The 23,405-nt window shown below is 41.4% G+C and overlaps 1 protein-coding gene across 1 annotated transcript in view; it reads left to right on the forward strand.

The window, feature by feature from the left end:
- The window catches only part of Sorcs3 (sortilin related VPS10 domain containing receptor 3), a 584,659-nt gene extending 577,029 nt beyond the window's left edge, over positions 1-7,630 (forward strand). Inside the window, exons 25-27 of the mRNA XM_047552984.1 lie at positions 356-461; positions 5,611-5,771; positions 6,576-7,630. Coding sequence (XP_047408940.1) covers positions 356-461; positions 5,611-5,771; positions 6,576-6,640 — 332 coding nt within the window. The 3' untranslated portion in view covers positions 6,641-7,630. The remainder of the gene's footprint in view (positions 1-355; positions 462-5,610; positions 5,772-6,575) is intronic.
- Positions 7,631-23,405: the final 15,775 nt, after the last annotated feature.

The following is a 23,405-nucleotide window of genomic DNA, read 5'->3' on the forward strand; positions in this document are numbered from 1 at the left end:
GAGACTGAACATGGCATTAGTGTTTAGCCCAAAGTTCCCAGTGTGCTGACACATTGGCACAAAAGCTGTCAAGGACAAAAATCATGCAAGGCCTTCTACTCCCTAAGCTGGATGCACTTTGCTCAATTTATACCAAGAACAGCCAGTTGCCCCAGGCACGGCCAAGGAGTTGACTTTCCCTTGAAATCTATGATCAAGGGTACCATTCTCATTAGTGAAGCCAAGCTTCCTGTACTCAGATGGCAAGCAGGGCGACTGGGAACTGGAAATAAGGGTGGAGAGGAGTTGGCCCCTTTCTCCAAGGGACACCTGCCCAGCTGCTGATGTCCCAGTGAGCGTTCTTCTTCTCTCCTAGCTCCGCTAGTGGATTCCAGTGCTGGTCACAGCAGCTCCGCCATGCTGATGCTCCTGTCAGTGGTGTTTGTGGGCCTGGCTGTGTTTCTGATCTACAAGTTTAAAAGGTAAGTGCTCTTTTCACTCGCTTTATCTTGGGGCTAGGTTTATGGCAGATGCTTCTTCCTGTAACCAACTTTCCTAAACTCATCTCAAGAATCTGTTCTTAATTCTCCATGAAGTAGTGTTTGACACTGGGGACAAACAGGAATGTTTGGGGGTCAGGGAATATATGGGTTTAAGAATCTGACTTCACCTTAGAGATATATGAAGTTCGGGAAATGAGGGCTAGCTTATGAATCCATTTATTCTACTCAGTAGAAGTGTAAGAAGTTTTCAGAGCTCATGGGATCTCTGGAGTGAAGTCCTATGTATTCAGCAGATCTTTTTTTGCAGATCAACACCCAGGGTGGTTAAAAAGAGACAGTGCAACTGAAATTTGATATGCACATGTACAGACTCACACTCATTGTCTTATCTCAGTTTGTAGCCATCAGATATCTCTACGTAAATTTGCATGCTGAACATTCAGTCTTCATTCTTTTCTCTCTTTTTCCTATTTCTAAGGAAATTGATCAGGAAAACCAAGCTCAGTATGTATTCAGAAATCCTTTTTGAAGCCCACAGGAGGGGTGATGTAAGAGGGTACTTACTGAAAATATGAAATTGAAATTAATAATCCTATTCTAATATTCAGGTTACACAATTACTTGCACAGGCTAAGAGTGTGCAAAATCTCTGAAAGCAAAATCTTTAATTTTTACCATTTATAATCATGGGCAGTAGTCTTTGTCTCTCTAAGCCTTAGTTTTCTCATCTGTAAAATGTAGGTTTGCTGTATGGTTTACATGTAAAAATAGCTATATAACTGATATATAATACACTGTTCAAGAAAACTAAGGTGTTGTAAATAACAAAGAACGTGTCTTCCAAATACGCTTCTTGTGTCATCAACTGGCACACAGTTGGCTCTCGAAAGACATACCTGTGGCATAGACGTGCTTCTCAGGAAGCCTGGGTAAAAGGAAAATGTCATTTATTATCACATGAGTTCTAAAGGCATGACTTGGCTCTGGGATTGTACCCAGGAGGCAGACTTTCAGATTTTGGAAGAGACTAGTAGAAAAGGTGCTTTGCTCTTCCCATACCCTTTCTGCCCCCATAAATCTCCTCTCAAATCGCTTAAAAGCTCAATATACCTCTCAGCTTTAGGCACAGGGCAAGAAGCCTTCAACACCCGCCCATGTTCACTAGAAGTACAGAGTGATTTACCTTGGTAGTCCATTTATAGACCTGTATGTGAGTTCATGTACTTTTGAGTTGGGCCAACCCATGTTCTCTTTCCCTTTGAAGAGAGGATAAACCTATATGTCATAATTCAAGAGAAAAGGTTCACGATGGAAAGGGTCTGGTGAAGGCAGCATCCATTTATGGATTACTTCAATTATATGCAAACAAGACTTTGACTCATCCAAGGATTTGATTGTGGGGAAGCCTGGTGATTGCTGGAATTCAAAGAGCAGCTAAACCAAATTTATTGCCTCTGCCTCCTGGCACTCAAGAGTTGCTGAGGACAGGGCCAACAGAAGTCCTGATAAGAGGCATTTGTGTCTGTCATGCATCTCCAAATTAAAGCCAGACTTACCCTGTGATTTAGAAAGCTTCTGTTCTTTTATAAATGCTGCTGTACTCCCTAGACAGTCAACTTATTACTGTAGGCATCTCTAAATTTGCACACTTTAATACATGAGTCCACGCCAGGTAATGACATCTCTGAACTCTCTCCCTTTGTAGTTCCCAATTATCAGCCAGTGCTTTCTAAGTCACTGACAGTGAATCATGCAGCTAAGTCTACGGGAAACGAATCCCAGTCCAGCAGGATAACCAGCAGAGGCAGCTACCAGTCGCCAGTCACCAGTCAACCTTTATTTTTCCAGCCCTCTTTTACTGAATGTTTTCCTCCCAGCCCTCAAGCCATTTGGTCGAGAGTTGGTTGGATTTTTTAAAAAATCTTTTCCCCCTCCTCATCATGTAGTACCCCATTGATGACTGTATAGAGGATGCCCAGTTACAGGCAAATAAGGTCAGGTTCTTACCCCTGAGTGGCCTGAGTGGTGTTTACTTCTCTTATTACCATGTAACAGAATTTTCTGCAATGATGAAAATGCTTTGTAATCCATACTACTATAATGGCCACTAGTGTGACTATGATCTGAATTTTAAATTTTAAGTTTAATTAATTGAAATGTAAGTAGCTACACCTGGCTAGTAAACACTCTGCTGAATGGCACAGTCTAAGTAAAGGGCAATTCTATTTCTGTTTCCAGATTATTTGCTATGCTGAGTTTTCAGAACCCCAAACTTCCTTTCTGTAATCACCAACACCAATGAATTTAAACATGTATTCATTCAACAAACATTTATTGAGTTCGTCCTATGGGCCACACACTGAAAAACCATCTCCCTGTCCCAAGTGGTCACTTAAGAGAAGGACAATCACCACAATCCCCAAACTTCCTTAAGTAAATATCACCCTGCCTCTTACATTGCATCCTGTTCTCAGTGAATGCTATTCCCATGTCTTGCCAATATGATTAAAAGTCATTGCAAGATGACTTTTGCTTTCTGAAAACTGCCTAACAGGACCTTTTTTCTGTGACTCTAGATCCACTTTTTCTGGTTATCCAAGAAAACGTTTGAGCGCCTTTATATTTGCTTCTATCTTTTTTCAGTAGGGCTTTCATTGTAGTTCAAAGTCTGCTTTACTCTCCAGTGTACCTCATAGCTGGAGCAAATGAATATAAACCACAGTTGTTTTTTATTTGTTTGCTGTATTTTGTAGAGGACTTGGGTTTCTCCATCCTATTTCTCTTATTTAAACCTGTACAAATGTGTGGCCCAAGACATATCCCTTGATCTCTATGCAAAAGTGGGGTTCAGATTCAACTTACATCCTGGAAAGTCCTACAAACAGACATGTTAAGTAATGAAAAGAACCTTGACAGCTTTTGAGAATGCTGCAAATTGTATTATAAATGTCAGTCCCTTCCAACCATTTATTTGGAAAGATAAAAATATTCCTATTTTTAGATGTGCTTTTTAGGGATTGAAATAAAGTGAACAATCATTGTAGGGGCTAATTCATCCAAATCCTCTTAGGGGTCTCTAGCCAAGCAAGAAGAGGAGGCAAGAAACAGTGGTTATAACTGAAATGCAGGAGCTTATGTGATCAAGAATGTTGTGATTGCCCCCAGCACCAGTAAATACTCTGGTTGATGACAATACTCATGAGAATATGTAGTTTTTTGGATCAGAATGAATCTAACACATTAGGCCTCATGTCTATTTAGATAAGACTAAGGTAAGAGCAAGCATCGATTTTTAATTCTACACATTTGCAGAGGCTTTGGTTCTTACATACGTGCTGTACATTTAGGGCTCTGTAAATTATATTAAACTGGTTTAGACCAGTTTAGGGGTCATGGGGTCACCACCCTTAATATATGGAAAACAAACACTAAAGACTCTGAACTTAAAGGGAAGGTAGAAAACACTGCATTTCACTATTTCAGAGTTTTCCTTCAGTATTAGCTACAGGACAACCTTATTAAGTGCCCCCACATTTTACCTCATTTGAGGTTGGAGAGGGGAGGGGCAAAAGAAGCTTGGTACTAGGACAACAGAGAGATTTGTTCTTAGAAATGCATGCATGTTCTGTGTAGGGTGGGTATTAGCTGTGGCAAGTTCTAATGGTATCCTTGACCATAAGTGGTTTCATAAAGTGTTTGGACTGCAGTTCAATTTCCCCAGCATCTGATCAGGTGAGAAGAGTATCTTCTGGATATGATATTCCAGGACAAAACTGTCATCTTTTTAAAAAGACTACTCTTTAAGGAAAACAGATGGAGGACAGGTGTTAAACCATTTATTCATTTATTCGATAAAGGCGTAGAGAATGTAAACCATGTGCCAAGCACTTGATAAGTCAGATATAGAGCGGTGAATATAGAAGACATAGACTTTGTCCACATGGGGCTTTTCGTCTAGTGGGAGAGAAAGATAGAAAACAAGTCAATAAACACTGCCTATTGCATCGCCCTAAGCCAAAGTTTGATTTATTGCTTTTGTAGAAATCATCCTTAGGCATGGATTTGTTACAGGGGAGGCTTCCCAGGGATGGCACATAAGCCAAGTTCCAAAAAACAAGAAGGAACCCACCATAAGAAAAGCAGAGAGAGGCCTACTATAGACCGAGGGAACAGTTGGTTCAAAGCCAAGGCCCCAAGATGGGGAAGAGCTTTCTCCATTAGATTCTTGCAGCTCAGAGTTTGGGTGTGTAGCCTTTCAAGGACATGGGCATCACCTTGGCAGAAATGTGGAGTCTCGACCCATCCTGTCCAGACCTAGGAAGTCACAGTAGACATTTTACAGGCCCCTCCATGAAACCTGAGCACTTCGATGTTTGAGAAGCTCTGGATTAGAGGAATGTGAAGGACTCTCCAGAGCACAATGGGTCAGGAGATAAGAGAGAAGGATCAGGATGTGACTGTCCCAAAAAGATTTATCTCTAGACCTGCCCACTCTTCTATCCCCAAAGTGGTCTCGTTTGCATTCGTGTTTTTAAAGGAAGCTATTTAGCTTCTTTTAATCCTTAATACTTGCATTAGTCATAAAAGGAAGCTATTTTATCCTCATTGAACAGATGAGGAAACTGACTATCAAAGTATTTAAGATATTTGGTCCTTGGGTGTTGCTCTGAAAATTGTAACAATGGCTTAGGAGTCTATTATTTCTTGGCTATTCATAAAACAAGCAAACGTGAGTTGATTAAATTAATGCTATCTTAGAAAAACATCTTTTTCTGTACAAATTTAAGAGTCTCAAGTCCTGTTCCTTTTGAAAACTTAGTAACAGGAAAATATTTTAAGGGTCTAAATAAATAACTGGTCAACATCATTGCCTTTGCTTATCCCTGCTTGCTTTTCACCCCAGAAGAGGGTGCATTCCTGAAAGCTCAGTGTTTACATCTTTCCTGGGCACCTGGGTCTCTGACTGGCTTTGTATCCTTACCTCATGGCCACAGTATCTTTAGGTGACTAGTATTTTTCCCTGACATTGGCTCTTCCTGTTAACATTTCCTTTATCACCCAAAATTTATAGTTGCCCAAGTTTGGCATGCCTGTGATCTTGATCTGATTTTGTTCCTAACCCTTATAGGAAAATTCCCTGGATTAACATCTATGCCCAAGTCCAACATGACAAGGAGCAGGAGATGATCGGGTCAGTGAGCCAAAGTGAAAATGCCCCCAAAATCACACTCAGTGACTTCACTGAGCCCGAGGAACTCCTGGAAAAAGAGTTGGACACTCGGGTCCTAGGTATGTGTCCCTGTGCCATCAAGTGCATGAGTCCTCTGTCCTCCAAACACAAACATGCACAGTTGGTCAACCAGTGCATGTTACCTGTCCCCTAGACAGTATGGTCTGGAAGGCTAGAGAAAACTGTCTACATGATGTAGTGATGCTTTAAAATTCGTCTGCCACTTTTGGCCACATGAAATTGAGAGACTGTTTCCCCCTAGAATTCAGTCAAGATTAGAAGCTCTGGGGTTGCTGTGGGGTGGGGATGAAGCCAACTGTCCTTTACTGTTGGATTATTTTCCCAATAAAGCAAAAGCATTCTGTGTCCTTTTAATAGTCCATGAATGCAGAATCTGATATCAGATAGCCCTTGCTTTGCCACTCCACCAGCTTTGTGACCTCTCTGGGTCATGTATTTCTCAACTTTTTAAATGGGAATAATAGTGCCTGAGGTTCTATGGAATTCCCATGTCATGTCTGAGAATCTATTTTGAGATTGCTGTAATCATCAAATGATGCTGTCACGGGCCCAGTGCCGGCTATACAGTAAGTGTTGCCACATGCTAGCCGTTGCCATTGTTCTCCATACAGTATAAACACTGCAGTCAGTGTGTGGAGTCTCCCTGTGTTCGTGTGGGACGAGGTGTCTACTACAGGTGGATGAGATAAGTCAGTGAGCTGCTGGGAATAGCCAGGAGCCCTGTTTAATAAGTACTGATTAAGCACTCATCCACATGGCTTGATATTAAGAATAAATAAAACAAAGGTTCCCACTGTTGTTGAACTTACACCCTTTCCCTCTATGTCTCCTCTCCCCTACAGGAGGAATCGCCACCATTGCGAACAGCGAAAGCACAAAGGAGATCCCCAACTGCACTAGTGTTTAACGCCAACAAGCCACGTGGTCAACCACCTTTCTGACTTTTTATTTTTGATGACTATTATTACTATTATTATTGGGAAAATGAAAAATGTCTTTTTTACCTTTTGTTTACCAAGGGCCCCCTCATCAATCCCAGGCAGATGCTTAGCTTTGGAGAAAAAGGCATTCTTAGCTGATTAAAATGAGACAAAAAGAATCAATGGCTGTATTTGTGCTAAAGGCAAAGGATGCATCTTCCCACAGCCTCCTTGCTTTATTCTGCCATTAGTAATGCAAAGACTCTCTTTTTCCTTGTGGTCTCTCTCTCTCTCTCTCTCTCTCTCTCTCTTTCTCTCTGTCTTTAAAATTCAAGTTGGGTTGGCTTTTCATTAATCTGCTATTACCCCCCAAGGTCACCAACACTCCTACGCCCCCACACACACCCATAAAACACAAATCATTTCCCAGTTCGATCTGCAGGAGGTAGGTTGGTGGGGAGTGGACTTAGCGGCAGAAAGCGTGCACACCTCTCTAAAGAGGCCCTGCCTCGTGCATGTCCATAGCGAGGCTGCAGATGGCTTATTGTACATAACTACAATGTAAATAGCTTTTTATTTCCTGAGAAATAATTTAATGTTTAGTAAAAAAGAAAACAGAAAAAAGAAAGATGCGCGTGTTGGCTTACGCACTCACCCTCGGAGCTGCCCCACCCCAGGCCTGCTTGATGTGTTGGGTTCTGGATGCTCTCCAGCTGTCCGTCACACTTAACTCTTGCATCTCCGTGTCCACACCATAGCTGGTTTCTACTTATGTATATAAAGGGGGGCGGGGGGAGGGCTTCTTTGGGGTAATTGATAAAGGAAGGACTCTAGTGACACCATGAAAGAATGACATGGAAGAAGTTGCAAGATGAGGCCCACTAGAGACTGCACATTGAGATCCAGATGGTGAGGCTTCCTTTCTAAAAGGAAAAAAAAAAAAGAAAATTAGAGGATATTTATCGGTCTGAGAAAACTGTCCTCTCTAAAGAAGCCAGGCAGTGATTAAGGATCCTGGCCGGTCTCTGTTTTCTCATTAGATTCCATGGAACGTATGATGCTTACAGCAAATCCTCAGGCTACTCTTAGCTGGGAAAAGTCCCCTGGGCACTAATTTAAGCCCAGTGAGTGCCTCTTGGCATGAGGAGAGTAGAGAGATTGGAAGGGAGGAAGCCTTTGTGGAATCCTGAGTCCATGTGAACCCTGCAGGCCAAATAGAGGTCTAGCCTTTAATGATATTAGTCAAAGACGATTTTAGCAAAGCTGTGCTATTTGCTTGTCAGATGTACACAACTTCCTTAAAGTCAAATGTCTGCCTTCAGTTCCCTTAAGGTAGTTCTTGCCTCTGGGGTGAGCGGCTTTCGAAGCCCGTATTTGCTTTTCCAACTCCTCAGCCCCTTCACACATCGACATACCAGTTCTTTTCAGTAGATCACTGTAAGCCATGCTGTTAGCATTGTTTTTAGTTTCAGGCTCAGCCTGAGCACATTTGTTTAAAGAAAGATATACTGTATATATATGGGAGGAAAGGCCACGTTTTATACCTGTTAATTTCTGTGGGATGTTGTTCACATTTCTCTTTGTGAGATACAGGGAGAATGTGACATAGAGAACCTCAGTTGGCTGTCACACAGATCAGTAGTATTGGGAGTGCTTCTGAAGATCCCACTTCTTTGTTTCAAGGGTTAAATGGGCAGACAATTGCAATACTTGTACTAAACACTGAATGCATGAGTCATATCTATATATACAGTATATGTACATATACTGTTCTTGGTTTTATTGTTCCATTTGAATATTTCTACTGTAAAAAAAAAAGACAGTGGTTTTGAAATTGTTGAAAATAAATGTATTTTTGTACATCAAAGCTACCCACTTGACTGAGCTGTCTCTCTTTGGGCAGTTTACCTATTCTATCCACAAACATTGCTGCAATAATGTTATATGCAAGAAAAAAAAAAGGAATGTCTTTTAACAACACATATAATCTTTCACTCATGACTCAGTCCTCAGGTTGGCTGTGGCTGAGCTGAACTCAGTAAGGCTCTGCTGAATGCAGGCTTTGGGTAGTCCATGAGTTGTTATCACTCTGGGACCTGGATCTACCCACGGATGGCTGGCAGAGTTCCATGTGGGGCCAGCAGAACACCCTATGCCTCAAGAGCCTTGCTCAAAGCAGTCATTCCATTTCCCCTCACTCACACTGATGAAAGAAAATCACATGGCCAAGTCCAATATCAGTGGCTAGGGAAATAAGTCTTCCTCTGGTACATGACACTATTCTACTAAATTTTATAACAAAAGGTACAGATGAATATTTGCAAAATAGGGAATGCATAAAACTTGAGAACCATAGTTCAATTTATTATACCTGTTCATTTTCTATAATCCTAGGAAGAGCTTTCATTACATGACATATTTGGACCAGTGTCCAAGTTTCCCAACCAAATGTGTATGACCTGGACTTCTGAGCAGAACTCTTGGCAACCCCAGGGCCTTTGAGTCAGATACCAGTTACCAATGACAAGTAGAGACCGAACTCCAGCTCGGGGTTTAAAGTTGTAAGCAGGAAAATGAAAACAGGAGAGAAAACCAACAAGTTTGTCCCACTTCTTCCTGTTGTTTGATGAATAAAACCAACAACAAATCTCCTCCTTTGGGCCTTTGCTGAATGGGCGTTCCTCTCCACACTAGGTCAATAGGGGATGTGGATTAAGCATTCAGAATAAGGACTGTAATTTGAATGATTTTTACTCCTTTCATGTTTAAAATACATGGTAAATTTCCATAGATCCTAGAAACCCAATAAGCCAAAAAATTTTGGTCAATAATTTGATCTTACATTTTGGAAACTAGTAAACTATTCTGGAATCATGTTTTCTAGACTCAAATTGAAGATAAAAGATTAAACAGATGTTTTTATTTCCATTTAGGACTTTATGTAGAAATTATGTGTGATTCTTGTATAACTTTTCTTGAGCTATCGTCACCCTTTCAAATTTTTACATTCTACAGGTTCTTGTTTCAAATATTGAAAATGTTACTTAGGTATCTCTAAAAAGATGTAGTGGACTTTTTTGGTCTAATGATTCATAACTCAAAGTACCTATGCTTCTTTAATGAATTTTTAATTTGGAATTTCCTAAGTAATAATGTAAAGTATCCAATATTCCTATCTCAAGGTAAAGATGAATTTTCTAAATATGAAAGTTTTAGTTTCCCAAAGGGGATCTTAGTTCTCCTGTTAATTTAACGTCTGGGTTGGCAAAGGTGCTGTACCAAATTAAACAGAATGAAAGAGACATAACTGTAAGTAAAACAGTATGACTCAGCTAGATCATTTGAGCCAAGTCACGGATAGGAATAAAGATTCTGTGACCACCAGCAGCATGCGTCTGTCAGATTTACCAGTTGTAGACAGAGGCAAAGGCAGAGGGAGAGAGGGCCATTGCTTTGTGGCTCTTTCTATGCAGGGTTCTCACCAGTGAGGAAACTTCTCTAAGGCAATTCTAGGCCTGATAACTAAACCTCCCAAGTCACACCATGGCTGGAGCCTCCCTGTCAGCACCGTAAATAGATTCTCCCAGGATTCTCACATGCACAAAAATTGAGGATAACTGCTTTATCCACCACTAAAATAGCTCAGGAAGAGAGGCTGGCAGAAGCCACCTTCCCCAGCTCTATTACCATGAGAGAGTCACCTCCACGTTCTCAAGGTTCTTGAGAACAGCTTCCAGATGTGCTCATTTCCTCCTGGACAACAGCTACAGAATTTTGAGAGTTGCCCAACTGTGTTACTTGGGGCAAAAGCACACTACTAGTCAAGATGGTGATGGATCATGCCTTAGAAAGAAAATCAAGCCCAGAATCAGGAGTTCTTTGACTTTCAGCAAGTTGTTCTGGACCCTATTTACTATATGGCCTGACTTACTGGCTTGTTTTGATTTACAGAGATGTGAAAATCACATTGCCAATCTCAAAAACACTGAGAGCTACTAGATGAAAGTCCTCCCTCTGTAGAGGGGTAAATGAAAAATAGAGAGGAATGTGACTTCCCTGACATTATACAGCAAATCACTGCAGATCTAAAGATAGCATCCATGTATTTTTTAAAATAAAGCAAGGCTCTTTCCACCACACACCTCTTTAGAAATGCAGACCTGAACTGCAGGTCACTGGGAGTCAGCAGAGAGCCCAATGGTTGTGCCAATATGGCTCTTACACATATAATGTCCAAAAGCGATGAGAACATAACACCCAGTGTATGCTCATCATTCCGTGGCTCAAAGCCTCTTCCTGCCAATGCCCCTTGACCCACTAGCTTCCCATGGTCTGATGCTTCTGCTTCTCCCTCTGCACCGAAAATAGGCTGCTCAACAGACAGTCGCTGAGCCCGCTTCATGTACTGGGCTGCCCGCCTTTGAAAGCAATTGACATTGCCCACAGGGAAGATGGCCAGAAAGCACATGCACACAATGGGACTGCGTTATCCTAACATGTACTAGGTGCTGCCAAATTCACTTGTCGGTCCCAGCAGTATTGCCAAGGGGACCACATGTAGCCCAACAATCACCTCCCAAAGTTCTACCACATGTTGGTGACTTCTAAACCTACTTCAATTACTTTTTTTAATTTTTAGAGTTAACACTGTGTTTTCAGATCATATATCATGACGAGATACAAGTTCATTCAGAGAGGAAACAATGGAACATTGTATTTTTTTTAAGGCACAAAACCTCTGCAGGAGTTTCATTCACTTGGAAACTAAAATTTCAATAATACTAGAATCCACAACTTTTTAATTATCTGAGTCCCAGAGGGTAAAATGACATCTTCAGGGTCCATTTCTCTATTTATAAACTGACTATAATAACATCTATTTCACAGGGCTGGAACCCAGATGAAATGAAACCGTTTGGGTAAACACACAGAAATAATGAATTGGTTCTGAAAAGCTCTTGGTCTGTTGCACCATCTCCTTGTTCCTACAACACAGTATCTCACCTCAAGTTTAAAAATGTTGCAATCAGCCTCCCTCTTAGGGATGTATCCCCAGGGAGGCAAGTAAATCAGAATGATTGGAGAGATATTCCAGCTCCCTTTCAAGGAAGAGAATTTTGGTTAAAATTCTTACACATGGATCCCAAACACCAGTGCTTCTTCTTTTGCTTTCTTTCCTAATGTAACTGGTCTAATTTTGCTTGGGTTGTATGGAGGGGACAAGAGATGGGCTCCTATCTTCCAGGCTGCCAGGAATGCCCCATAAAACTGAAGGCTCTCAGTCTCTGAAACATGCTCACTCTCCCACTTGGGGCTACCCTGTATACAACCTTGCTAATGGGTTTGACCTTGCCCATCCAGGCTTATTGGCTCAGATGTTTCTAAGCCTAACTTGCTTCCCATTTACTCCCGCTTCTCAAGCAATGCTTTTGTGATGACATGCATTTCCAGGTTCTGAAGTCTCTCAGAGCTTCTCTGAGGTTCACTGACTTGGGTTCCTTTGTGCACTCTCATTGAAAAACTATCTGATAAAATAATTATTTGTAGGCATACACCTACTAGACACTCAGGGGAGCTGAAGACCCAGTTCCAGAGAGCCTTCAGCTTGGTCACAGTCAAGGAGAGCTGCTCCAGGGACTGCATGCAAAATGCAGATTCTCTTCAAAATGTCAGTGAGGACAGGAAAATTGATCATGACAGGCACACATGCTATCTGTCATTGCAGCTTAGTCTCTGGGGAACGATGCTGTTTGCAGCTACTAGAAATGAACCAAATAAAGTGGGACCCTCATGATTTGCTCCTGAGAAGATCAGGTGTCTGGTCCCCAAAGAATAGAGACTTCTTTCACTGAAGTACTTATGTCCAAAATGTCCCATGTGCAGAAGGGCACTGGGCTCCAGGGATTTTGTACCACCAAGAAGCTTCTACTTCTTCTCCCCAGGGCCCATCCCAGAAGACTCTTCCTAAGATACAGCATCTTTTGTTGCTCATTTCCTCTCACTTGCAAAGGGTTATTGCTGTCAGTGTCCCAAAAGCTGGCTGCAATTAACCCTCTGTCCAACCACGGTGGATTAGCAGAGAAAGGAGGCAGCTAAGTCAGCCAACTAGAGAAAACAGGATTGTTCTTGTCACCAATCTGTCCTTTTTGGTTTCCAGGTAGCATCACCTGGGAAGCATATAATTGCCTCCATAAACAACACACCTGGTCCTTGGAGTGCCAAAACGGTTTCCTTACAGTCCTTCCAAAATCTTATGGTTCAATTAGAGAATTTCTGGGTTCCTTCCATCAACAGCTGGAACTTTGCAAGGGAGGGGCAGCAAGCAAAGACCAAGGGAGAGGTGGATCTAGAGAAATAAAGTTAATCTTTGTCAATTACAAAGCTCCATTCCACACATTCTCATTTTGACATGTCAATTTCAGATTCTCCTCTGTGAGGGGAAAATACAGATGCTCCCCAGATTTCTAATCTATTTATAATGGTAACAAGGCAACTGGAGGCAGCGTGTGCTCATCATGAGCTAATCATCCTCAGCTATGCCTTGTGCCTCCTAATTAGTGGTATGTTGGTTGCTTACTGATCAAGTTGGAGCCTCAGCCAGGCAAGAGGCATGGGAAGGGCAGGTAGGGAGAGAAAGAACCGAGCACAGTGGAGCTCAGATCTTGGCAGACTTTCTAACAACAGGTGGGCTTCACACCTTGCCTTGAAATGCATCCTTTTGTAACAAGCACCCACCATTTCCACTGGTAGTACAGAAGCATGGTGGGTCTCCAAACACTTAGCTCTTTTCTACACAGGAGCTGTCCAGAGTGCTGTCTTTCCCAAACCTCCTAGCTCATATGAAAGAAAAAGTAATAATTAAATATGCATCTATAGCTAATAATGGGTCAAGGTTGCTTTCCTTCCTTCCTTCATTTTTAACAAATATTTATTAAATACCTACTCTTTGTTAGGCTGTATTCTGGACCTTGGGGATACATCAATCATCAAGATACACTTAAAATAGGTTAATCATACAAATTATTATCTAAAGGGGACACAGATGGGCTGAAGAGAGCCCTAGAAACAATTGATTTGGGAAAACTAGCATGGGGAAAGGAGTGTTTCAAGAAAACCAGGTTGCATGGTCAGTCTAACTTAAAACCCAGAGGAAGCATTTTTCCAAGTCAGAGATTGTACTCCATATGCTTATGATTGTTTTTCCCTTTTCAAATCCTGGCCCATGGATGGGCATTCAATTCCCTGAGGCCAACAGCTCTGTTTATGGGACTCCTCCATCAGCTTGGATGTCATATGAAGGCCTCTTATGGGAGTGGTGAGCTCCTACCATCAGAACCAGTGAGCAGAGTTCAGATGGGTTTTTAAAGGATATTTAAAATACCATATCCATTAAGGTTCTTAATAGCAGAAAACAGACACTGACCTTGATTAATTCAAGCATAAAGGAATTTGTGAGAAGGTTCTTAGGAGCTTGTGGGATAAAGTCAAGTTTGGAGAACTGGGCTATGAAAGAGGAAAGAATTAAGTCAATTTGGAAAAGATGAAACTCAGGAAGATTGGGAATATTTTCCTGGTAGACAGTATTTTGTCAGAGGCCTCCTCTGAGATGAGGGAACTCCAATTATCTCTTCTATTATTATGCTACTGAAGACCTAAAATTCCATATAAGTTCCCCAATCAGTAGTTTTTAGGTTACCTGCTTACTCAGTAGTAGAGTCAATGTGATGGGCTGAACTGTGTCTCCCCCCATTTCCCACTTTCAAGTTCATAAACCCCAGTATCTCATAATGGAACTATATTTGAAGAATGAGCCTTAAAAGAAGGGATTCAATTAAAATGAGGTGATGCGGGCAGGTCCCAATCCAATGACTGGAATCCTTATAAGAAGAACAAATTAGGATATAGACAGACACAGAGGGATAACTGCTTGAAGACACAAAGAGAATTGGGCCATCTACAAGCCAAGGAGAGGTCTCAGTAGAAAAAAACCTGCTGGCACTTTGAATTTTAAACTTTAACTTCCAGAAATGAGAAAAAAATACATTTCTGTTAAGTGACTCAATCTGTGGTCCATTGTTATGGCAGTATTAGCAAACCAAATGACCTTGACCTGGGCAGCATCGACAAAGGAATCTCAAGTAGGGGCGACTGGAGATGGAGAAAAACACAGAGACGAAGAAAACACAAAGACCTCTTCAAGCAAAACTGGGGTCAAGGGGGACACTGCACTCTGTGGAGTAACAGTGGCGCAGAACTAGCTCTGCAAGTTTATCATTTAGGGTCTCATAATCAGGATGTTAAACTTTGGGGGCATTGTAAATTGTTCAAGGCTTGTGAGTTGTCAGAGGCTTCTTCGTGCACTAAAAAGTTGCAGAGTTAGAAACATTTTGTGCAGTGATCCTATCATTGCAATGCTAGGAACATTGTGCCACTCTCAGAAAACCCGTTGTCCTGGGACGTCTTATAAGCATGAGTGTCAGAGTCGAGAGTCAAGGCTGATAACATCCTCGCTTCTGGCAAGGAATATTCCCTGACTTGGCTTTTGCCAACATCACAGGATCAGCTGATGACCCGGGTCATCCGATCTCCACGCTAAACAATGAAGAAAAGGATCTGGGAGAAGAAACCCCTAAATACCACTTTGGTTTTTGAAGTGTAAGTGGGTAAACACTTTTGGATTTACTAGACTTTTTAGACTACTGTTACGCTTTGGATGTGAGGTGTCCCCCAAAAGCTCATGCATGAGTTTTATTGGAGAAATGATCAAGTTATAATCAGTGAATTCATCCCTGATGGGATTAACTGAGTTGTAACTGGAGGTAGGTGGGGTGTGGCTGGAGGGAATGGTTCACTGGGGGCATGGCTATGGGGTATATTTTTGTATCAGGAGAGTAGAGTCTCTGCTTCCTGATCATGATGTGAGCTGATTTCCTCAGCCACACTCTTCCGCCATGATGTTCTGCCTCATCTTGAGCCCCAAGAAATGGAGTGGTCTTCTACAGACTAAGACCTCTAAAACTGTGAGCCCTTAAATAAAAGTTTTCTCCTCTACAATTGTGCTCGTCGGGTCTTTTAGTTGCAGCAGTGAAAAAGCTGACTAAAACAACTACCTAACAAAGGGGAAATTTATTCACCCCTTCCTAAAATCACCAAAGAAAATAAGTCAATGGTTAGAAAGATGAAATGGATGCAGAACACTGGATGTCTGCTACAAAACTCTTCAGGGAATTTTTTTTTAAAAATCACTATTCTTTTAATATTTATTGAGCCTAAACTAAGAAATGAAATTAAAGACCTGGTTCTGTGCTGGCTTTGGAATTTCAGATGTTGAATATAGGATCCCATTCTTGGCTTGGTGAATTATAATTTAAGGAACATTTTTGTAACTAATTCTTCAATATTCTATCACATTTCTACTCTTTCAAGGCACAAACTGTTTTGATAATTTTAAAAAAAGGTAACAGAATAGGGGAGAACAGTCATTTTTTTTCCTGCAGGGAAAGGGTAGCAGTGAAAGTTAAAGAGGAATTTGCAAAGGAAATTATATTTACACAAGTCATTAAAATGTTGGCATCTTCTCACATTTTTTTCCATCTAGAATGAATCTTTCCCTTAGGCAAAATGATGGAGTTCTGAAAGTGGGAAAAGTGGCAGAACTGGAGGTTGGATGGGAAGGAGAAATGGTCAAAACAAGCTGGAAAGACAACTAACTATATGAAATAAATTAAAAATCAGGTTTTGGATTTAGTGACCTTTAGTCTGCAAGAACATTTGTATTTTCTATATTGCTTCAAGTTTTTAGAATGAGTACTTATTGGTTTCATAATTATGAGGGGGGAGAGTAACATTCACATCAAATGTCCATAATGGTACTCAAGTCTAGTGGATTTCCGGGTATATTGCTAGAGAGTCCCTTTTAATAAACTTTAAAAAATGTAATGAGATTGTTCTGCAATACTGATTATTAACCATAGTTGGAAAAGGAACATCCACAGGTCAACGATGGACAGTAATTCCAAATAAGACTTGTGGTAGCTTGATATCTGCTAGAGAATGGCTTATTGGACTCTATAAATGGAAAAAGAAATTGTAATTACTTAAGTCCTTCACAATGAGTATTAAAGATATAGGAAATCATTACTCAAGATTCTTGGCAAAGGAAATGACTCCTATGTAGCTCTCTGCTACTCTTTTGTCTTCTTCTTTTCACAAAAGTAGAAAAACTTTTTGTTTAGCAATTTTGTTGGCAGTGTCTCATCCATAAGTAATTTGCTATTGTTAACCAACGGAACAGAACAACACCAATTAAGGCTTTAAATGGTTATCAGACATGGCAGGAGATTCTGCATGAACTGTGAGGTGAAGGAACTGTATTGGAGGAAGGCATTCCTGGTGCTGAGGAAACATTTCAAACAGAGGGGAAACGTCCCACCAATTTCTTTCCCGAGCTTTATCACCTACCTGATGCTCTGATATAAGGTAATGGCTAGAGATTGCGATTTGGAACTCTGGACCCATGGACCTGGGGTATCGCCCAGGGAAGATACCACATGGAAGGTGAGCTGACTCACACTAGCCCTATGCTTTACAAAAGGATTATCCTCTCTAAACAAGTTTCCCTTTACAGACTATACTTTTAATGAGCATTTATTGATGTGTTGGCTATTTTCTTTCCTTCAAATGGCATCTCTCCTACTCTGAGTTCTCAGAATTAACATTATTACTTCCCACCCCAGACTCATTTAGGGGCATGGGCAGGATGTTGTAACAAGCATTGGGGTTTTGAAGGGCTTGCAGACCTGGATCTATTCCAGTCTCTACATTTATTAGCTGGATGAGTTTGGGAAAATCTCTTCCCCTGCCAAGACTCAACTTTCTCTCTTGTTTTTGTAAAGAAAATGAAATAATGACTGTATAGTATCTGGAATATGATGGGTTCAGCATAACTCCTTCCACCTCACCTTGCATCTGCTCTTCTAGAACATCTGTATGGCACAGCATAGCAAGTCCTGGCCAGGGCAGAATCATAGGAAGGCTCAGGTCCCAAGGCTTCCTCTTAGCCCCCTCAGCTACATGGACCCTACTTGAACCCCTCCAACAATCCAGTTGTGCCTCCCCACTCTTTGGGAGGAAACAATGAGACAAATATAGAAAAGACAGCCCCTCCACCAATCCCACCACCCCACTAATGTCTACACCTGTTCTTTTGTCAAGCTTCAGAGAAGAGCTGCAATACCAATAATTTTGTAGAAGCAAAATTAGGGTTGGGACAGTGTGGGAGACAAGAGGCCAGGCCTGTGACGTGGCTGGTGGGCTTTTGGAAGATGAATGCTGAATTACTAAATGCAGCCAACCCTGCCAGCTGAGCTGCTCCTTTTCTTTACAACAAATATAAGACCAGGCAAGGTCCTCCCTCTGCCAGAGCCTATCATTAGCTTTGTTATTATGGTTATTATCAACTATGTGCCAATTTCCTGGCATCTTTTAGGATCCTTCCATTATTACATGCTGGGGTCTTTTCTCCTCCCTCCTTTCTGCCTGGCCTCTTCCCCCACCCCATCCACTCCTCCCTCTTCCTACTGTAGGTATCACTGTTTCTTTTCTTTCCCCCTCTCAATTAGTTTCTGTATGAAAGAATGGCAGGGCTTGGAATCTCTCTGACAGAGGGGAAAGAAATATTTGTATATTATTCAACGTTCTCCAACTTATTCACCAGAAGTTTCATTTTTCATTAAAGTCTTTTCCTTATCTTAAACCCACTGACATGAATATATATCATGAAGTTAAAAAGATTGAATTACATTTCGTTGCCTAACTGCTAAGATTCATGGATACTCAAAGCCTCAGCTAGTCCCTGGGTGCACCAAGCCTCAGAGTCCTACATTTGGCTTCTTTCTTTTTCTTTTACTTCTTTTTTTCTTTTTCCCCTTTCTCAATGAACACATTCTAACAGGTTTGTCTCTTCATTGTGATATGGGAATGATTGAAAATATACCCTGTAATGCTTGATAAAAGACTTTTGCCAAAAAGAAGAGCAGTTCTGTCATTTCAACTTGTACCCCAGGGGCTCTGAGTTGTGCTTGATTTGGGCTTAACACAATGTTTTTGAAGTATGATACCACCTGATGGGCCCAGGGCAGAAGCTCCTGTGTGGGGACACTGGCCTCAGGAGACTGTGGGAGCTCCTAAGTTCCAGCACAGCCTAGTGTGCTGATTGGTGGCCTTCTTTCCTGATAGCTGAGGTACCTGACCTGGGGGCAGCCTGGTGGTTTGTGCTTCCACACTGTTACTCTCAGAACATGTTTCCAAGGAACTAACAGAATGTATCAGTTTCTTAGGGCTGCTATAACAAATCACCTAACATGGGCAGCTTAAAACCATAGACATTTATTCTCTCACAATGCTAGAGGATGGAGTCCCATATTAAGGAGTTGGTAGGCTTGGCTCCTTCTGGAGACTCTGGGGGTGGGGAACCCATTCCGTGTTTCTCTCCTAGGTTCTGGCTGATGATGGTCATTCTTGGTGTTCCTTGGTAGTCAATGCATCACCTTCTCAGTGTGTTCTCCCCTTCCTTCTAAGGACATGTGTCTGGGACTTAGGGCCTACCCAGTTAATCCACAGTGATCTTGGCTCAAGATCCTTAACTATATCTGCAAAGATTCTTTTCCAAACAAGAAAGCAGCCATTTTCATCATCTCTGGTTGGGTATATCTATCTTTAACCCTTTACACAAACCTATACCTGAAAAATAAAAGACAAAACAAATAAGAAAACATGAGGCCAGAAATTGAGTTAAGCAGTGCAATTGTATGGGAGCCCATATCATTCATTCCCCCTCCCCCACCCCATTCCTTAACTAGCAACCTCCACTGTCAGGAACCTGACCCATTGCTTTCTTTGACTTTTTTCCCTCTCTAAAACATACCAGATCTATTTCCCAGTCCTCTCTCTAGAGTGAATCTGGGCTGTCTGTTATGGGTTTGCATTCCTGGTTTTCATTTTATAAATTATTAGCTTTGGGTTTCTTAATATATACAAGCTCTTTAATCCCACAAACCTAGTGGCCTATTATTAAGAAATCTACCAATTCTCCCACCACCACTTCTAACTGAGGGAGAAAAGAGAGGGATCTGATTTCTTAGATTCCAGGGCATGGATTGGGATCACTTTGCTAGTTATTGGGGCCACTGCACTGCAGTGATGGGGCCATCCCTCAGAAAAGAAGGGAGTTTTCTTTTAGATGCAGTCTTGCAGCTTTCCATTTTGTTATGAAATAGACTGAGTCATTCTACCCTGTGATTTTTATCAGGGCTTACTGGAGAGGGGAGATTGGCAAAGACGCCTCACAAGTATCCAGGTTGGGTCATGTGCTTCATTCAGATTTCTCAAAACATGCTGCATTAGAGTTTGTGACCCAGGTCCTAGGAACGAGGGACTGGCCATTTGTTTTCCTCTTTCCCTTTGGAACTAACTCATAGGAACCTTATGGATAAGGGTATTTGAGATAAGAGTGGAGAATTCAAATACCTTGGTCTTTCCTAAGCCATCTTCTTTCAATGAATCTCTACTGTTGCTTCATAGCCAATCCCCAAAAAACTAAAGGTTGAATGTTTTCCCTGATAAGTGGACGATGATATATAATGGGGGTGGGAGTGTAGGGGGTAAGAGAAGAATGGAGGAAATTTAGATTATATAGAAGGAAATGAGAGGGAGGGGTATGAAAAATGGTGGAATGAGACAGACATCTTTACCCTATGTACATGTATGATTACATGAATGGAATGAATCTACATTGTGCACAACCATAGAAATGAAATGATGTGCCCCATTTTTGTATAATGAATCAAAATGCAGTCTGTAAAAAATTTAAAAATAATTTAAAAAAATAAAATGCATATTGAGTTTAAAAGGTTTCACTGATCTTCATCTAATGGAGGAATGAAGAGTTAATATAACCAGAAACTGAAGTCTGATTTAGAAACCAGAGACAGCTTTGGGTGGACAGATGGAGAGAAATGCAGGTAGAGATGAGTGAGAGGAGAGACGGGCTGAAGCAGTCCAGAATCTTCTTGCCTACACAGACACACAGCTTACCTTTGTTTATACAGAACCAGCCCCACTCTGCCTGCCATGCCTAGATGTCTCTGGTCAGCCTGAGCCTGGAAAGTTCTCACCTCCCATCAACCTACATCCAAACCACCACAGACTAGACCCAGCTCAGATGTGGCTCCCCACAGAGCCTTTCGTGAGGAGCCCCCTTCACCGCTTACCTTCCCTCCCTCCTATGGCATTTGCAGGTTCATCCACCTCTAGGTTTGCAGTCACCATTTGACTTTTCTCAGCTTTTATCAGGTGAAAGAATGAGAGCAATAGCGGAGAGGATGTGAAACTTGAAGTCAAGATGTCCTCGGTTCTAGTTCCAACTCTTTTCACAGGATCTGACTTCCTTAGGCTCGGAAACCAATGGCTCTGAGCACATTCACTCCCCTAGAAAATAGGAGTCTGCACAAAGAAACAGTGTCTGCCCTGCCTATCTTATCAGGTCATTGTGTGTATCAAGTGAGATAACATACTCTGCAGTGAATTTAATATGCTGGCTCACAACTGTCTCAACAAGGAGCAGAGAGGAAAGCAATTTCCTGGCTTCTCCTTCCACCTATGTTCACACTTTGCAGGGGTACAGCCAACACCAGAGTCTGTGGAGCAGGCTGATGATATCTCAGAGCTTCTTCCCCAGAGGAGACCCCATCTCTCCCAGAAGTAACACCAAAACCCTGAACAGGGCAAGTTGTTGGAGCCCCCCATAATCAAAACAAATCTGAACTTTATCTGAGATTACATTCTGGGTCCTCCCTCTTTTCATCTGCTTTCCCTCTTTTCCTTGGAGAAATCCTTAAATAAATGCCACGCATGACCCAGATCCCTGGATCAGGTCCTGCTTCTAGGAAACCTGACCTAAGAAGCCATCCAATGGTGGCCAGCTCACATTCTCATCACTGTGATTAAGAGGGTCCCTGCAGATAGAAGGTATGTAGGAAGGCCGTCTACTTCCTCTTCCATAGAACGAATCCAAGACCAGGGAAGTCAGCTCCCTTGACCACTCACAAATGTGTCCACCTGGGTTCCCTAGTCCCAGCAGCAAACCAGTACAAAGCTCCAAGCTTTTCTAACGTAGGAGTGGGGTTCTTTCACCCATAAGACCATAACCCAGTGGAGCTCCCCCAAGACTAGAACCCCATGAGCCTACCACAGCTATAGCTAACTCTCTCTCACCCAGGAATTTTCTTCTGAGGCTGTTAAACTCCCAAACTCAGCAACAATTATCATCCACATGAGCCAAGCCTCCTTGAAAGTAATTGTTTAATGGGAACATCTGGTGTGTGAATGGAAGACCTATATATTTTTTTCTCCTTCCTCCCGCTAGTCAACACTAAGTGAATACTTTAAAAGGCTGCCCTGCTTTCTTCCCCAAAGCTGGAGAACTGCTTCATTATTTAACTCTCTATTTCCATTACTGTGCAAATTGTTGTATGGAGGCCTCGCCCGGTGGGAGGAGGTATGAGCCACAACTGGCAAGAATTTCTTGCTAATTAAAAGTTTTCAACATCTCTGTTTGCCAAATACTGACATTTTACCTTATTCGATTATTACTAATTAAATAGGATCAGTTCACTATTTCTAACTATTGCTGTAAGTCCTTAGATTTCTTCCTTCCTTCTTCTCTCTCCCTTTTAACTAGTTTTTTTTAGAAAATAGATTTGAATACATATTCATACACACATATACCACATTTTTTTGTGTGCATGTACAGAAGTAATTATCTGGTGCCTTAATGTTAAATAGATGAGGACATTGAAGATCTGTTTGTATGTTCCCTTTTATTCTTTGTATTGTTCTTCCTGAAGAGCATAGTGACTCTGAGGCCGATCAGTAAAAGTGAAACAGACTGTGGATGAGCTTGCTGTTTTTGACTATTTGGGTTAGTTTGGATAAGAAACCTTCTGTTTGATGCCTTCCACATAGCATACTAGCAAAAATCATGGAAAGAGAGCTGGGTGTTATCTGGTAACAGGTAACCTCACTAACCCTTAGCTTCCTTTCATCTCAAAATGTACGTAATAGTAGTAAACTATCCATGTACTAATTGAGGATTATGTATGGTAATACTTTCATCTCACCTAGCTCCCATTTATCAAATGCTAATCTGGGCACTTTATGCTTGTTATTTGGTTTGGGGCTCTTAGTAAAGAAAAATAGGTTTGTATTTTTTATGAATTAGCCAAGCCAAGATATTTCTCTTGGTAAAATCAAGAAATAGTGTTTAGAGTGTGGCCTTCTAGAAGAGAGAAACCAAGAAGCCTGTGAAATAGGCTAAAACATCTAGACTTTCTGACACAATGAATCAATGGTGATAAACAAAGATAAGCTACAAGAATCCTGTGGCCAGCTATTTGAGTCTGAGTTTCCTTCCAGGTACTGATAGGAAGTCCAGCTGCCCTTCAGGGGTTGCAGGAATGTTCCCCGACAAATTTTGACTTTTGCTGTGTTTCTAACTTTCCTTTGTTTTCTCCCTTTTTCCAATGACCCTTTACTTCTCTTTCCTATTTTTGACTCTGAGAATTATTTAAGGACAAGAAAGTTAGGACTTTATTCTCTATCCATTTGGTATAGGATAGGTATTTATTAAATGTTTGTAGTAGGAATGAAGTTATAATAATGAAAAGATAGTTTCTTGGATAAAATTCATGTCTG

This window comes from Sciurus carolinensis, chromosome 5, assembly GCF_902686445.1.
Source record: "Sciurus carolinensis chromosome 5, mSciCar1.2, whole genome shotgun sequence".
Classification (NCBI taxonomy): domain Eukaryota; kingdom Metazoa; phylum Chordata; class Mammalia; order Rodentia; family Sciuridae; genus Sciurus; species Sciurus carolinensis.